This window comes from Danio aesculapii, chromosome 18, assembly GCF_903798145.1.
Source record: "Danio aesculapii chromosome 18, fDanAes4.1, whole genome shotgun sequence".
Lineage (NCBI taxonomy): Eukaryota > Metazoa > Chordata > Actinopteri > Cypriniformes > Danionidae > Danio > Danio aesculapii.
The window spans coordinates 47,832,129-47,849,744 of record NC_079452.1 but is presented as its reverse complement, the minus strand read 5'-3'; the positions used below and the strand labels follow the sequence as shown (position 1 = coordinate 47,849,744).

General features: G+C 34.7%; 2 protein-coding genes across 3 annotated transcripts; both read right to left on the bottom strand.

Moving 5' to 3' along the window:
* arpin (actin related protein 2/3 complex inhibitor) lies at window positions 1-6,439 on the bottom strand. Its single transcript, XM_056478432.1, has 6 exons — window positions 6,289-6,439; window positions 5,926-6,001; window positions 4,102-4,234; window positions 3,729-3,935; window positions 922-1,085; window positions 1-746 (listed from the first exon to the last, which is right to left on the bottom strand). The coding sequence occupies exons 1-6, from the start codon at window positions 6,378-6,380 to the stop codon at window positions 738-740; spliced, it is 681 nt and encodes a 226-aa protein (XP_056334407.1). The 5' UTR covers window positions 6,381-6,439; the 3' UTR covers window positions 1-737.
* A 4,267-nt stretch (window positions 6,440-10,706) lies between these two features.
* On the bottom strand, window positions 10,707-16,697 carry fam169b (family with sequence similarity 169 member B). 2 transcript variants are annotated; one of them, XM_056478512.1, is made up of 9 exons: window positions 16,619-16,697; window positions 16,279-16,368; window positions 15,251-15,353; window positions 15,088-15,173; window positions 14,811-14,985; window positions 14,540-14,722; window positions 12,691-12,824; window positions 12,500-12,570; window positions 10,707-11,652 (listed from the first exon to the last, which is right to left on the bottom strand). In XM_056478512.1, exons 2-8 carry the CDS (start codon window positions 16,309-16,311, stop codon window positions 12,508-12,510), a joined length of 777 nt encoding a protein of 258 aa, XP_056334487.1. In that variant the 5' UTR covers window positions 16,312-16,368; window positions 16,619-16,697; the 3' UTR covers window positions 10,707-11,652; window positions 12,500-12,507. The 2 variants fall into 2 exon arrangements, with proteins under 2 accessions (XP_056334487.1, XP_056334486.1); XM_056478511.1 differs by having other exon boundaries at window positions 12,696-12,824.
* Between the last annotated feature and the right edge of the window lie 919 nt (window positions 16,698-17,616).

Genomic DNA, 17,616 nt, shown 5'->3' with positions numbered 1-17,616 from the left:
AAAAAGTATTATTAATAATGCAGTTATCAATCTTTGGAAAGACAACTGGAATACAGACTCAAAGGGAAGACATTTCTATAACATCCAATCAAAAGTGGGAAAAGAACGGTATATGGAAACAGGAAAGAAGACACTGTTATAAATAGACTCCATATAGAGGTCACTCTAATCTTAATTGTTCACTGCACTAAGTACTTACGTTTGGTGAACTGAAAAATTTAAGTATAATCTACAAAACCAGCAAGTTAAATAAACTTAATTATGCAAGTTTTGGGAGACTCTGTTACTTAGTTAAATTGAGGCAATGAGTTTACTCCATTAATTTAGTTCAGTCAACTTATTAGGGTTTTCAGTGTACAAGAGGCATCTTGAAGGTGTCAATACCAAAAATGTTTAAGTACAGTACTTCAGGACCTTCTCCTTGTCTTATTCCATTGTCATTAAACAATTTTTTCAGGCTTTTTTGTTTTGGTTTATTTGTCTGTTTAGGCTTTTACCAAAATCTGGGTCAATTTCCTTCAGAAATATATTTGACAAGAAATTATGACGTGTTCAATACTTATTTTACCCGCTGTACATATATAAAACACTAATGCATACAAGTTGCTATTATAAAATGGCCCTTTGCTGTTTATTTGTAATATTTCCAAATGCTAATATAGAAATACTGACGGTGTGGTGTAAATACACAGATAAGGCACAGTGATGTAGTAGTCCTGGAAGCTCAAGGGTGTTGTTCAGTCATCCTGAAAACAGGAGATAACACAACATAAAACAGATTTCAGAGTTTGCATGAAGCTCCAACAAATCCTTCATTGAAGTGGTAGAAAGATTACACATCTGTTCATGATCAACCCATGTGCCGAATAAATTCTTTATGTGGTCAGATCAAAACATATTCAGTTGAACAGAAAAACGTACCCATTCATCATCGTCCACTCCCTCACCCTGAGTGGCACTTTTCCCTGTATTTTCCTGGTTGGATTTGTTTGCCATTATTTTCTCTGTCCACGATGCCCCGGCGTTTTCATCTCCTGCAAAGTTGCATTTTGTTACTGTGCCGCTGTCCAGTTTGGCGAAGGAAACTAGATGAAAACAGAGAGAAAATGAGTTTTTCAAGTATCAAATCAAAGAAAGTGTAACAGTTTTAATTGATCTTTCATTCATTATTATGTGTCCTGTTTCATGTTTTGTTCACTTAAACCAGGGGTGTGTAAACTCTGTCCTGGAGGGCCGGCGTCCTGCATATCTTAGATCCAACCTCAATTAAACACAACTGAACCTGTTAATCAGGCTCTTTCTAGGTATACTACAAAGCTCCATGCAGGTATCTTGAAGGAAGTTGGAGCTAAACTATGCAGGACACCGGTTCTCCAGGACCGAGTTTGGGCACCCCTGACTTGCACTGAAAAGTTATTCGATGAAAATGTTGTTTATTTACCAAAAATCATAGCATGTCAAATTAAAAGACTCTATTTAAAGTGATAGTTCATTCAAAAATGTTAATTGACCAAAAATTTACTTCACTTTAAGTGTTTCCAAACCTTTATGACTTTCCTTTTTCCCATTAAAGACAAAAGAAGATATTTTGAAGAATGTTGAAAACCTTTAACCATTGAGTTCCATAGTATGAAAAACAAATTTTATAGAAGTGAATGGTTACTGGTTTTCTGCAGTTTGTGCGTTTAACAGCAGAAAACCCTCAAACAGGCTTGTGAATGATGAGTAAATAATGACAGGATTTAGGTTTTGGGTGAACTGTCCCTTTATGGACATTTTTAAAGTCTTTATGCTTCTATCTTTCAAACTGAGTTTTACTCTTTTTTTTTTAATGATTTAAAACATAGTAAGATTCAGAATTATCACATATACATACATACATACATATATATATATATATATATATATATATATATATATATATATATATATATATATATATATATATATATATATATAATTTTTTTTTTATTATTCTTTTTTAATTCTTTTTTTTTTTAAGTACCAGGGTTTGTTCTTCATTCCTCGCTTAAATGACGATTTGACAGATCCTGGATCGATAACTGATCGCTGGCTGATTTGGTTCGTCAAACAAGTTCGCGAATCAGATTAAAATGTCTGGATAAACTGATCTGAGATCCATGTGTGTGTTGAGAAGGACAGATCTATCAATCCACGAAATCATGATCGGCAATGCAACAATTGGCTGACGGCACAGCAGCATAATGACATCATCTGATTAATATTCAATCATTAATGTGAGCAAAATGACAAAATTTGTAGTTAACAGTTTGTTAAATATGATATGTGATAACTTCCCTATTTGTTGTTGGTGGCAGGCTTTACACTTTCATGTTTTAAGAGTATTTAGTTTTACATTTAGAGCAGATGTTCTTTGTATAGTAGCCTAGGTCTATTCAAGTTTCTTAATCGGCATAAGGAATAACTGGCTGTTTAAAATAATTTTGCATTAAAAAAGCATTTTGTTAACTGTAAAGGTGTCTGCAAAGTTTGCGAAGCATCAAATCACTGTCATATTAGACAATATTGTGCTTGTCAATTCATTCATTCATTCATTCATTCATTTTCTTTCCAGCTTAGTCCCTTCTGGGGTCGCCAATCTGGGGTCGCGGGTGCCCCTCCAGCTGCAACCCATCTCTGGGAAACATCCATACACACTCATTCACACTCATACACTACGGACAATTTAGCCTACCCAATTCATCTATACTGCATGTCTTTGGACGGTGGTGGAAACTGGAACACCCGGAGGAAACCCACGCGAACATGAGAACATGCAAACTCCACACAGAAACGCCAACTGACCCAGCTGAGGCTCGAACCAGTGACCTTCTTGCTGTGAGGCGACAGCACTTCCTACTGCGCCACCCTGTCACCCTTGCTTGTCAATTATTATACACAAATTGTACTAAAACTGTACCTTAAAATAGTGCACGTTCGTATCTAAAAAGTCCATATTAATAAATGTTCTCTTTGAACCCCTTGAGCTATCAGACCTGAAGCTATAACAACAACTCTCGGATGAGTTTTGAAGAACGAAATTATCCTGGATCGTGTCAAATTGTCAATTACCAAATCCAGCTAATTGAGCAATCCACGTAAATAGAACAGACCCCTGTTCATCATAAGTATATTGTTTAATATTTCATAAATATCTTTCTAATTCTGAATGATGATGGAACATTATTTCACCAATATTTTGACATTGTATTTTAAACTCCTTCATGCATTAATATGCTTTATAAGTACATTATGGAAGCACGGTGGAGCAGTGGGTAGCACGTTCGCCTCACAGCAAGCAGGTTAGAGGTTCGAGCCCCAGCTGGGTCAGCTGGCATTTCTGTGTGAAGTTTGCATGTTCTCCCCGTGTTCGCGTGGTGTTCACGTGGTGTTCTGGTTTTCCCCACAAGTCTAAAACATATGGTATAGGTGAATTGGGTAAGCTAACTTGTCCGTAGTGTATGTATGTGTGGAAATGAGTGTGTATGGATGTTTCCCAGGGATGTGCTGCGGCTGGAAGGACATCCACTGCATAAAACATATGCTGGATAAGTTGGTGGTTCATTCCGTTGTGATGACCCCAGATTAATAAAGGGACTAAGCCGAAAAGAAAATGAATTAATTAATGCACATTATATTAAATTACTTTCGGGAATTGAGTTTTATGTGGACACCAAAATGGGAGATCTCGTATTGTATTTACTCACATATAAATGGCCCATCTCCTTTCGTTTTAAGGCGGACTTCTTGGCCTGGCTCGAGCTCTGTTTTGTCCATTTCCACCTCTGAGATCCAGAACGCAAAGGCCTCACTAGGACAATGGTTTACAGTCACTTTAACCAGCTGCTCCTTATTCACAATATCACGAAGCTGGCGCTCATCTAGACAATCTGTTTCACCTTTAGCTTCCACTTCTGCAACAGAAAAATCTAGTTTTTTTTTCATGAATCAGCTAATTATATTTACTTGAAAGTGTTACTCAGAGTTTTATTACTGCATTGTACAACTGAAAGATGTTAGAACATTAATAAAACTTGCTAAATTAAACTCAGATCTGAATAATGCAATATGGTTACTTACTGTAGGAGGACATCAGAAAACCTGTGTTGACCTTCTTGGTATCACTGAAATTAGGTTCAATTTCGTTTCCTTTTGAATCATATTTTCTGCGATGGACACGGCTTGGTTTGATGTACAAAACATTATAACGCTCCTGAAAACAAAAAGATTTTAATAGAAATAAAATCACAAAATTGTAAGACAACAAAAACTTTTTTTAAATTGTTCATTCATTCATTTTCTTTTCAGCTCAGTCCCTTTATTAATCAGGACTGTTTCTCAATTAAGAACACTGAGAACGGACTCGCGTTTATGTGGAGGTCGGTCTTGCCAAGTTACCTCGGAAGAACAAACTCACGAGACGGCGAGAACAGAGAACGCGTCCTTTGAGAAATGCTGCGTTCTTCCTGATGGTCACATGACCGTCACGCGTTTTTAATAGAAAATTATTTAACATTACAGCATTCATACAACGATTTATTGTTTTTCCCCTTTTTAATATATACACAATGCATAAAACATTATAAATATGCGTTAAACAATACAAATAAAACAAATTTTAATACGAATTTCAGCAAATAAACACCCTTAACGTGTTTGTGCCTTTACTAAGATTTTCATGGTAATGTTTATTTTCACCGTCTCATTTAAAGAAACTCCTGAGATAATAAGCTACATCTCTGAAGTTTAATAATAAATCTATATAAAATGCTGCGCTTCCCAGCTCCTTTACTCAGCCGTAATGACTTCTAGGAGTTCTTAAGCGAGCTTTCTGCTCAAGTCTGCATCCTTGATATCAAGAACAGATCCGAGAACTTTCAGACATCCTCCGTTTTTGCAGTCTTGAGTTTTGGAACTGAACTTTGGCGGTTGATGATGACGTTGCTCGAGAACACAAGGACGCAAGAACGCTGAAGAACGCGTATTGAGAAACAGCCTAGAGGTCACCACAGCGGAATGAACCGCCAACTTATCCAGCATATGTTTTATGCAGCAGATGCCCTTCTAGCTGCAACCCATAACTGGGAAACACCCAACACTCTCATTCACACACATAGACTACGGACAATTTAGCTTACCCAGTTCACCCGTACCGCATATCTTTGGACTGTGGGGGAAACTGGAGCACCCGGAGAAAACCCACACAAAGACGGGGAGAGCATGCAAACTCCACACAGAATGCTAACTGTTTTAAACTATATCAAAGGCTTACCCGGTTTACTTGATATCAGTTCTAATACACAGTAATTAATCTGAAAGAGGAAATATTGACTCCTTAATGTGAACTTTTCAATATTTTGAAACTCTTTTATTTTATTTATTTTTATATCTTTAATTTATTTTTTTATAATTTCGTTAAATTTTTATTAAAAAGTTTTAGTTTTTTTTTTCTCTCAGGGGATATGTTTGTTTATAATTCATAAATTGTATTTATTTTACTTTGAGGGGATAGCAGGAAATTAAGAAAACTAAGACACTCTGCAATTTTTCCTATGTTGTATTGTATACTACGATGTATGGTCTAGTTAAACACTAATTAAAAAATGTAAAAAATAAAATTATATATATATATATATATATATATATATATATATATATATATATATATATATATATATATATATATATATATATATATATATATATATATATTCTTGTGGCATACTTTCTACAAATAGTACATTTTTAAAAAACAGCTTTTATCTGAAGTAGGTTTATAGTTGTGTGACTTTACTGACCCCAGACTTTGTAAGGCAGTGTATATAGTATATTTTCATGAACACAATATCTGAGACCCTGAAATGAGGAAATGTTTTGTGCTCAGTAAATAAGTAAACACTTCACCTTTCTGTTTTTCATATCTGTTATGGCATGGCGTGAAAAGTCCACAACCGTCCCCTCTAAAATCACACCATGACCACTGGAAAATTGAAAATGATACATAAACACATTGTCAGACATTTACAATGACCAAAAGTAATGATACTTTCTGCATGAAGGACTGTTTTTAGTGATAGTAACCACAATAAGCTAAATTTCCAGTTCAGTTTGGAGTCGTCCACATATTACTTCATTAGGTTTCACAGAGCTACATCAGTAACAGTGGTGTTTAGAGAGTTGTTATGGCTTTCCACTTCAATAATATTAGTATCTCTGAACGAAACCAAAGTCGAGTAAAAAAAAAGGTATACACTTTTATTATATTACCTCTGGTGACCTATTGGATCCCACGTGAAAGATAGTTTCTCGTTGTGCACAGGTTTATTTAACAACGCTGTGTTGTCATAAATACGACTCATATTCAATCTTCAGTCGATGATTTGGATTTCGTCGAAAGCTCAGCTACTTCCTGGTTACTTGCGTCATCAGGAAATATCTGACCAGTGCTGTAAATGAAGTGTGCTTGTAGATGTTACATAAAAAGCAAAGAATTTGACAGTTCAACAGTTCAAATGTTATTTATTATTTTAGTGTTCATCCAACTTATTTCTTCTTGTTGTAAAAATCGCCGATAAATGGTGGTTAATATATATATATATATATATATATATATATATATATATATATATATATATATATATATATATATATATATATATATATATATATATATATATATATATATATATATATATATACATATATATATATATATATATATATATATATATATATATATATATATATATATATATATATATGGAAAATAGCCTATTTGAACAGAACTCAACAATTTTTTTTTTAATTTATATTTATTTTTTATTGGTTTGGAAGTCTATTCATCTACTGAGGATGTTTTTTCTTCTTCTAAAAGCTATGATTACTTTTATATTCTGCAAATTGTGATTTTCTTAGATGGTATTGTTGTCATCTATTCTAACACAAACATATGTGAATCGTTCTGAAGCACAATGAAATAGTTTGTATAAAAATTCAGTTAAGTGAGTTTATGATTAAAACTAGAAAATAAAAGCTAATGGACTACAAAAATAGCTCAATTACTTTTAGTATAGACTAAAAATTTTCAGTAAACAAGAATTTATTTATTTATATCCAAGTTCACTTCTCAAGTAAATGTCTCTTGATTTTATGTTTGTAGGGAACTGTCTTGATCATGACAAAGAATGTGTATTCAATTTTTAAAGGGAATAAAGGGAATATGTATTCAATATACTTAGCCAAAAAATGTATATTATTATTATGGTCAACGGCTCAGATACCTTCAGTCAATAATACATGGCTGAGTTACTATGTCTTTCTAAATTTGTTTTATAATCTCTTTATAATCAAGAATATGTATTGGGCAAATATACAGAATATTTCTATTGCATTGTATTTAATTATTGCACTGTATATCCTAAGTACTTTTGAGTTAATGGGAATATTACCTGGGTAAAGTCTCATCAATCCCAGTTTGGGAAAAACTCGAGCAGATTATTATTTTTATTTCATGGAAATATGTTTTGCTTTATGAAATTTAACTGATTTCACAATAAATTGTACACAAATGCACATTACAAGATAGCATAAAAAATAATAAAACAAATTACAAGGACTAAAAATTAAACACACACACACACACACATACAATATAATTTAATAATAAACATCCAAACAATATTCCACTGCTGTTAGAATCTCATCATATATTCATGTACAGGGATAATCAGTAGTCTGGCAGCATAGTCTTCTTGTAATCATTAAGGGTGGCCAATATTACTCAATGTTTTACTTTTGTTTCATAACTGTTACGCTAATGTTTCTGTAAGTATAGATGTTAATATCTGATATCCACATTACAGTTGCTATGATTTTCATTTCTTAAACTGCTATTCAAATTTCTGTAAGTAATTCAATATATATAGTCAGGCGGATTTGGCAATTCCAGCCATAGGGCCCAAGTCCTGAAATGCACCATTTCTACTCTCTTTTAATATTTATTTATATAGTGTTGTTGGTTTTTTTTATGTCACTCAGTCTTCTTTTGGACGTTATAAATGAATGCAATCTCTACGATTTAAATGTTTGGTTTTCTTAAAATAAATTTACAACTCAAAATAATACATTTGACTACTGGACTGCTCCATGATGGATATTTTATTTTGTAAAATTATTATTATTACAGAACATTCCAGTTTTCAGCTAACGACCCTGCATCAGTGTGGAGAGGCTTAAAAGATTTCACTAATTACAAGACACCGTCCCCCAGTATCGACAGCAATAAACATATTGCAAACGAGCTGAATATGTTCTACTGTAGGTTTGACAAATATGACCAGACACCTCACACCCGCCCGGATCATCTCCCTACACAGCCATCAACACCACATCAACACAGCCCGGACCATCTCCCTACACAGCCATCAACACCACATCAACACAGCCCGGACCGTCTCCCTACACGGCCATCAATACCACATCAACACAGCCCGGACCGTCTCCCTACACGGCCATCAATACCACATCAACACAGCCCGGACCATCGCCTTACACAGCCATCAACACCTCCAGCCATCTTCCTCTCCCCCCCTGCTCTACAGATCAGTGAAGATAATGTGCGTCAGATCTTCAGTAAACAGAAGAGAAGGAAAGCACCAGGGCCAGATGGTGTCTCACCAGCCTGTCTGAGAACCTGCGCTGACCAGCTGGCTCCCATTTTCTCACATATCTTCAATAGATCACTGAAACAGCGCAAAGTTCCATCCTGCTTTAAGCGCTCCACCATCATCCCAATCCCGAAGAAGCCAAAGATCACAGGACTCAATGACTACAGACCTGTGGCCTTAACATCTGTGGCCATGAAGTCATTCGAAAGACTGGTGCTAGCATATCTGAAGGACATCACTGGACCCCTGCTGGACCCCCTGCAGTTCGCCTATAGAGCAAACCGGTCTGTGGATGATGCAGTCAACATGGGACTGCATTATACCCTACAACATCTGGACAAACCAGGGAACTACGCAAGGATTCTGTTTGTGGACTTCAGTTCTGCCTTTAACACCATCGTCCCATCACTGCTTGAGTACAAACTGGCCCAGCTCTCTGTTCCTAGCTCTGTCTGTCAATGGATCACCAGCTTTCTGACAGATAGACAACAGCTAGTCAGAATGGGCAAAATCACATCCGACAGCCGCACCATCAGCACTGGTGCCCCCCAGGGATGTGTTCTTTCTCCACTGCTCTTCTCCCTGTACACCAACGACTGCACTGCAAAAGACCCCTCCATCAAACTCATTAAGTTTGCAGACGACACTACTGTTATCGGCCTCATCCAGAACGGTGACGAGTCTGCATACAGACAGGAGGTGGAGCGGCTGGCGTTATGGTGCAGATACAACAACCTGGAGCTGAACACGCTCAAAACAGTGGAGATGATAGTGGACTTCAGGAGAAACCCCCCTGCACTCCCCCCACTCACCATCATGAACAACACTGTGGCTGCAGTAGAGTCATTCAGGTTCCTGGGCACCACCATCTCTCAGGATCTGAAGTGGGACATTCATATAGACTCTATTGTGAAGAAAGCCCAGCAGAGACTGTACTTCCTTCGTCAGCTGAGGAAGTTCAACCTGCCACAGGAGCTACTCGTACAGTTCTACTCAGCTGTCATCCAATCCATCCTCTGCACTTCAATCACCGTCTGGTTCGGCTCAGCTGCCAAAACCGACCTCCGTAGACTACAGCGAATAGTCCGGACTGCTGAACGAATCACTGGCACAACCCTTCCTACACTTCAAGAACTGTACTCTTCCAGAGTGAGTAAAAGGGCTCGCAAAATCACTCTGGACGCCTCACACCCAGCACACTATCTGTTCGAACTGTTACCGTCTGGTCGGCGCTTCAGAGCACCAAGCACAAAAAACAGCCAGACACAGGAAAAGTTTCTTTCCTCAGGCTGTCTACCTTATGAACAGTTAAATATTCCCCTACTGTGCAATAAATATGTGCAATACTTTCTCATACACACTTGTACACAGCACCTTATATCAATATACAATGCAATACTCTCTACATTCGCACTTGTACACAGCACCTTATAACCTGTATATTTATAACAATCTGTACATACAACTCAACATCCAGGTTTCTTCACTAACCGCATCTGTTTAATGTTCATCATTTTTTATTATTATTTTATTTTATTTTTTTGTTATTATTTTGTGTTGTCACTTGTCACTTTATGTACACTGGAAGCTTCTGTAGCCAAAACAAATTCCTTGTGTGTGTGAAGCACACTTGGCAATAAAACTGATTCTGATTCTGATTACATTATTATAATGATATTATAATTAATTGTGTATTAAATAATATTTAATTACACTAAAATTGTATTTGTAACTCTTACCATACAAAATATGGTAGAAAATGATGTTATATATACAGGGTGGTCCATTTATATACACCTTAATAAAATGGGAATGGTTGGTGATATTAACGTCCTGTTTGTGGCACATTAGTATATGTGTGGGGGCTTGAAAATAACTCATTAAAGAATAAAGTTACGTTAAAACCAAGCACACCATTGTTTTTCTTGTGAAATTCCCAATAAGTTTATTAAGGTGTATCCATATAAATGGCCCACCCTGTAGTTTATAGGTATAATTTATACTTCTAAATATTTTTGGGGCGCCCCCAGAATTCATCGCTTTCACCTTGCTTACTGTTTAAATCTGCCCTGTCCATAGTGCTTGAGACATGCATTTAGTGCATTTACCTACGAGGCAAATTTCAGATAAATGCAGCACTTAAAGGGACAGTGATTATGCTTTACAATCAGTTTCATTAGTTAATGTATTCACTAACATGAGCTAATTATGAACAATACTTTTACAAGATTTATTAATCATAGTTCAACATTTACTAATCCATTATTATCATCCAAATTCAAGCTTGTTAGCATTAATGCACTGTGAGTTAGTGCACAATGAACAACTGTATTCTCATTAACTTGCTTTAACTAACATGCACAAGTACTGTAATAAATGTATTGTTCATTCTTTATTCATGTTAATAAATGCATTAACTAACATTAACTAATACAACCTTATTGTAAAGTATTACTGGGACAGTTCACCCAGAAATTGAAATGTGCATTTATTCAAGGAACATTAAAAGGAAGACTCACATGCAAGTGGTTCTAAACTTTTATGAATTTCTTTCTGCTGTTGAAAACAAAACAAGATATTCAGAAGAATGTTGGGGAAAAAGGTAATTGAAATCCATAGTAGAATAAAAACTACTATTGAAGTCAATGGCTGCTTTTTTCAAAGATTCTACAGTACATCTTATTTTGTGTTTGGAACATTGAAGAATGAGTAAATATTGACTGAATTAAAATTTTTGGGTGAATTATTCCTTTAATGCCACATCCATATAACTGTTTAGTACATCCATTATCCTCAACATTTAGTCTCTCTGTTATTCCATGAAAATTACTTTGATTCATTATATAAATTAATGTTAAGTCCTATTTTTTTCAAAGTTAGCGCCTGTGTTGGTTATATCAGCTGGTCGCTTCTTTCCAAAGCTTGGTGTGTTTTTGACTCATGATCCATAATGTCGTGGGATGTCCTGCAGAAAGACATACAGTTGAAGTCAGAATGATTAGCCCCCCTTTTTAAAATATTTCCCAAATGATGTTTAACAGAGCAAGGAAATTTTCACAGTATGTCTGATAATATTTTTTCTTCTAGAGAAAGTATTTTTTGTTTCATTTCAGCCAGAATAAAAGCAGTTTTTAATTTTTAAAAACCATTTTAAGGTCAAAATTATTAGCCCCTTTAAGCTATATGTTTTTTTCGATAGTCTACAGCAGTGTTTCCCAACCCTGTTCCTGGAGGCACACCAACAGTACATATTTTGGATGTCTCCCTTTTCTGACCCATTAACTTCAGGTGTTGGAGTCTCTTCTGATGTTATGATAAGTTGATTCAGGTGTGTTTGATTAGGGAGAGATTGAAAATGTGTACAGTTGGTGTGCCTTCAGGAACAGGGTTGGGAAACACTGGTCTACAGAACAAACCATCATTATACAATAACTTGCTTAATTACACTAGCCTGTCTAGTTAACCTAATTAACCTAGTTAAGCCTTTAAATGTCCCTTTAAGCTGTATAGAAGTGTCTTGAAAAATATCTAGTCAAATATTATTTACTTTCATAATGACAAAGATAAAATAAATCAGTTATTAGAAATGAGTTATTAAAACTATTATGTTTAGAAATGTGTTAAGGAAATCTTCTCTCCGTTAAACAGAAATTGGTAAAAAAAATAAACGGGGGCTAATAAAACTTCAAATGTAATTCATTATGTAAGATTTTACAGATACAAGCATCATTTTACCTAGACGAATTTGCGGTAATAGGTAGTAAACAGTTTCTAGATAAGCTTAAATAAATGCAAGATAATAAACGTCAAACCTCTTCTTTCAAATCAGCATGGCTTCTTTCGTGACTAGATGAGCCGTGTGGACCTTGCTCTGAGTTTCCACCTATAAAAAACAACACCTTAGAGATAAACTGTCCTATATGGCACAATAAAACACAAGTGCAGTAAGCTATTCTAATCAGAGCTCCCTGCTCACGTGCTATGAGTATGTTGCTTTATTAACCTTACAGTGTTTTGGGAGGTCCCGCAGCTGGATATTCAACCACACATTACGTCTCTGAGGCCATTCACCAGGGGCTTCCACTTCATATAGACGCTGTCTTTCTTCTTCGTGGGCCTCGAGATACTTCTTGCACACTGTAAACAATTATTTAAACAAGTTGTGTAAGCTTTTGGTTACAGGCTTCCATTGCATTTATTATAACAGATAAGAGTGGTTTACTTAACAGCAATGAAACCAGTCAATGTAAACCAATGAGGGAAATAGGAGAGGCTTGTGTTTTCTGCACACACATGGTATAATCATTTAAAGGATTTACTCTGATACTTAAATGCTGTCATCACTCCCACACCTTGTATTATGACATATGATGTTGAATGTGTTTTCTAAAGAAATGTATATTTTTATTCAGAAAGTATGCATTACATTGATCAAAAATTACAGTAAAGGCATTTATAATGTTAAAATAGATTTTCATTGTCGACCCCAATAGCCTAGTGGTTAGTGCGTCGACACATAGCACCAAGGTGCTCACGGCGACCCGAGTTCGATTCCCGGCTCGAGGTCCTTTGCCGACCCATTCCCTATCTCTGCTCCCCACACTTTCCTGTCTGTAAAATCTCCACTATCCTATCCAAATAAAGGTAAAAACCCCTAAAAAATAATTATAAAAAAAAAAAAATAGATTTTCATGTCAGATAAATGTTTGTTTCTAATCATTAAAGAGACATAGCTATATATAAGCAATATCACACCAGTAGCAGTGTGATATGGCTGTATATCAGCACTGGTGGGAGGTGTGCGCCTTAGTGTCCCACCAGTGACGATTTACAGCCATATCGCTCTGCTACTCATGTGATATTGTACTTTATAACAGTTCGACAACATAATCGTGTATATAAAAAAGAAAATCAAACATTGAGACTTTAAAAATCCTTTTGTATGAGGAACTACTTTTCTTCCGCCTGTCATTCACGTCTGCAGCTGACGTCAGAACAGCAGAAACCGTTGCTACTTCACAAACTTCATTTTAGAGCTAGTATTTGTATGATTCTCTAGCGTAATGTCTAAAGTGATAATAAAACAGGTGATTTTGCTCACATTTTCTGTCTGAACAAGTCTGAAGAGCATGAAATGTCAACAGTCTACAGAGATTTCCCAGTATTTCTCTGTTGCAATCAGGATCACAATAATTAATAATTAAATAATTATATATATATAATTATTATTTACCTCACATTTGAACCTTTTTAGGTTTGTTTTTTTCTGTTGAACAAAACAAGAAATTAAAAAAAAAAGAAAAATTAAAAGTAGAAAAAAATGTAGGTAGAAAAATGAAAGACAATTTCAATTAAATGAAAATTAAAAGTAGAAAAGACAATATGGAAGTAAATGGCTACCATATTTACAACATTCTTCAAAATATCTCCTTTTGTGTCCAACAGGAGTAAGAAACTCCAACAGGTTTAGAGGTGTGAGTAAATTATGACAAATGTTTTATTTTGTAGTTGAATTATCCCTTTAAATAATACTAAAAACCATATCATATTTTCCACAAAAACATTTTGAACAACTGTTTTCAACACTGGTGATACAAAAAAGGTTCCTGAGTACAAAATTAGCAAATTCGAATGATCTCTGAAGGAACATGTGACACAAAGACTAGATAATGGCTGCTAATAAATCAGCATTTCCGAATAAATTACTTTTCAAAATATACTTATAATACTTAGAATTGTAAAAACTGTTTACATTTTTTGCTTTATTTCTGACCAATTAAATGTAGACTCCTTAAGCATAAGAGTCTTATTTTAAAAATAGTTTTAAAATTATTTTTGTAGTGTACACATACCACCATACATGCTAGGAGACAAAGGATAGCTAATTCCCAGAATGTACTCAAAGGGCTGAGATGAGCAGAAATCCTCCAGCATCTGTAAAGCAAGTCCAGTCCGTCTCCAGTGACAGCGAACAAACACAGTATCCAACACAGGGAGCCGATAACACTGGCCAGTGCAGCCATTACACAGACTACCTATTAAAAAACACAAAAATAGTAAGTGAAACATTTTTGTTAGAACCACCACAAATTTCACAAAAATACTTATTTCCAAAAACATTACCCTTTTTCTTGACAGTATAAAACCCAACAGCTTCTCCATCTTGCCACAGGATTTTGCCATGTTCACTCAAAGAATAGGCAGAAAAATATAGGTCATCTTCAAGAGGCCTTTCCAGAATCCCAAATATAACTTGACTGAGCAGGAATAGCACGACTCTCTCCATCAGAGACTCCACCTGGGATGACAAGAACTGTCACGGCTCTCGTGGAAATTATGATTTTATTTCTGCTCAAAACATTGCAGACTAAAATGTAGTCTGTCAGACTGTGGTACTCACTAACAAAAGTCCACATCTGGATTTGTTTGACGTCTTTAAAACATCACCAACAGGCCACCATTTGCCATGCAGGAACAGAGCAACCACTAAAATAACAGATAAATAGGCTAAATGACTCAAAAGTGGTATTGCAGGGATAGTGTTGCATTGTGTGGAGTCAGACCTTGAGATTCATCCTCGGGTGTGTGAAGAGCCAGAATAAAATGTGATAAATCACCATCATTCAGAAACAACAGCCGACCAATGTTCTCACTGCTTAATTTAACCTGTAATCACAAATATCACACTTTAATGAGGAATTTAAAGGGATAGTAGCCAGAATTTTTAATTATGACATTATTTACACACCCTCCATTTGTTTCAAACATGTAAGTAATTAAATTGTTGGTCCTTACTGGCTTCTGTTTAATTTTGCCACTTTATATAGAAGTCATTGGGGGCCATCAAACTTTTTGGTTAACATGCTACAAAATATCTTCTTTTGTGTTCAGCAGAAAAACAGAAACACATACAAGATTAGAATAACATGAGGTTGTGTGAATAGTGAATAGGACCACATGGAATCAGTGCTTGCTTTTTTGTAGATGGTTGAGGCTGTCATTTAATTTATTTACTTATGTAAGTGGGTGTAAATATATGCATAATTATTTGTTTTATATATATATATATATATATATATATATATATATATATATATATATATATATATATATATATATATATATATATATATATATATACAATTTGTAATGTAATATTTTCACTCCATTACATGAGAAACCTTCTGAAGCTTTGTATATATACAAGTTGTTTAAACTGGATTTGCATTATAAGTTATGAAAGTTGTTAAGTTTTAAAGATCTTTTATTTAATTTGTTAATTTTTAATCCTTTAAATTGTGAAAACCATTCCTCATAAATCCACAGCATTTTTTCCTTTTAATTATTCGTTTATTTATTAATTCTTCAAAAAAATCCCGCCTAAATAGCGCGATAAAACAAACAAACAAATAATGATTCTGTCTGCAGACCTTAAGGAGTAATTTTTCAGTTTTTTGGGTGAATAATTTCTGTTAAACCAATAAGCTCTTAAAACTACTAAGATAATGACAGATTATAACAATTTTTGTATTGACTTGTATTGTATATGTTCTCACTTTCTCTCCATTAGTGTGGGTAATATGTGTGGCACCTCTTGAATGAACACTGGACAGGTAGTCGTCATATCCTACGCTCAGCTCTCCATAAATCTCCACAGGTAGATCCACAGGGTAGGGTTTCACTAGAAAACCACATTTGTTTAAACAGTAAATAACACAAGATTTTAATTGCATGACGGCTTTATGTCACTGTTTTTGTATAAGTTTTATTGACGGCGCTTCTGTGACCTATCAAGTGTCTGTGACGTAGGTGAACAGTTGCGCGATATTGTTTACATGAAAAACAACCTTTTTAAAAGCTCTCATTAAACATACTTAAATTTGATAATGCTTGGGTAATTAACTGAGGAAATCATGTTTGTCTGTTCTTACCTTCACCACTATTCTCCAGTTTAGAGCTGGATTCCATTTTGATAGTTCGACCTTTGAACGTTTTGAAACAGAACAGCGCCATCTAGGGTTTGTGAAAGGTAAAGAGGAGAAATCATACATGAATTTTTTAAAAGGGCAGAGGGTTTAGGATATTTCACACTATAATGTTTATTTAGTGGAGGTTTTTGCAAGATTTGCATAATTTAAAATACAATGGGTACTGGCACTTTGAAAGTAAAAAACATATACAGGTGAATACTCATATACAAAGTGAATAACTCCTGACAATGTATTGAGGATTTATTAATTGAATTAATAGGTCTGTGCAAGTGAACATAATTTAGAACAATGTTACCTTTAATAGACAGCCTCAGCAAATGATCATGAGCATGTACTAAAGTAAAAAAAAAACTATCCTGGATACCCCGAAGGTAAGTACAATTTTAATTTTAGGTAAAGTGTTTGTTTGTTTGTTTGTTTGTTTGTTTGTTATTTTATTTATTTTTGTTATTAGCGAAACAGATGAGACTGATTAAATAAACGACAAACTAACTAAATGTATGTACTATTGTTATTTTTGGTATTTTAAATTAAAATGTTTATTTATAATGTAATATATGATGGTTAATGAAATGTTTATTATAATGTAAGTTTTATATGTTCATATTATAATCATTAAGAAAAATCACAGGTCTTTGAAAAAAGAAAAATACATCCTATACTATAGTTATCTAAAAAATAATTAATTGACAAAATCAAAAATATCCTAGGGCATCCGCTGCGTAAAAACGGGCTGGATAAGTTGGTGGTTCATTCCGCTGTGGTGACCCCGGATTATTAAAGGGACTAAGCCGAAAAGAAAATGAATGAATGAATGAATGAAAAATATCCTCTAGAACAAAATGAAATTCCATAAAAAAACACAGTGTCTAATAATTCTAAAAATCAAAAGGACCTATAGGAGTCATAATGCCCCAACGGATTTTAAAATCCTATAA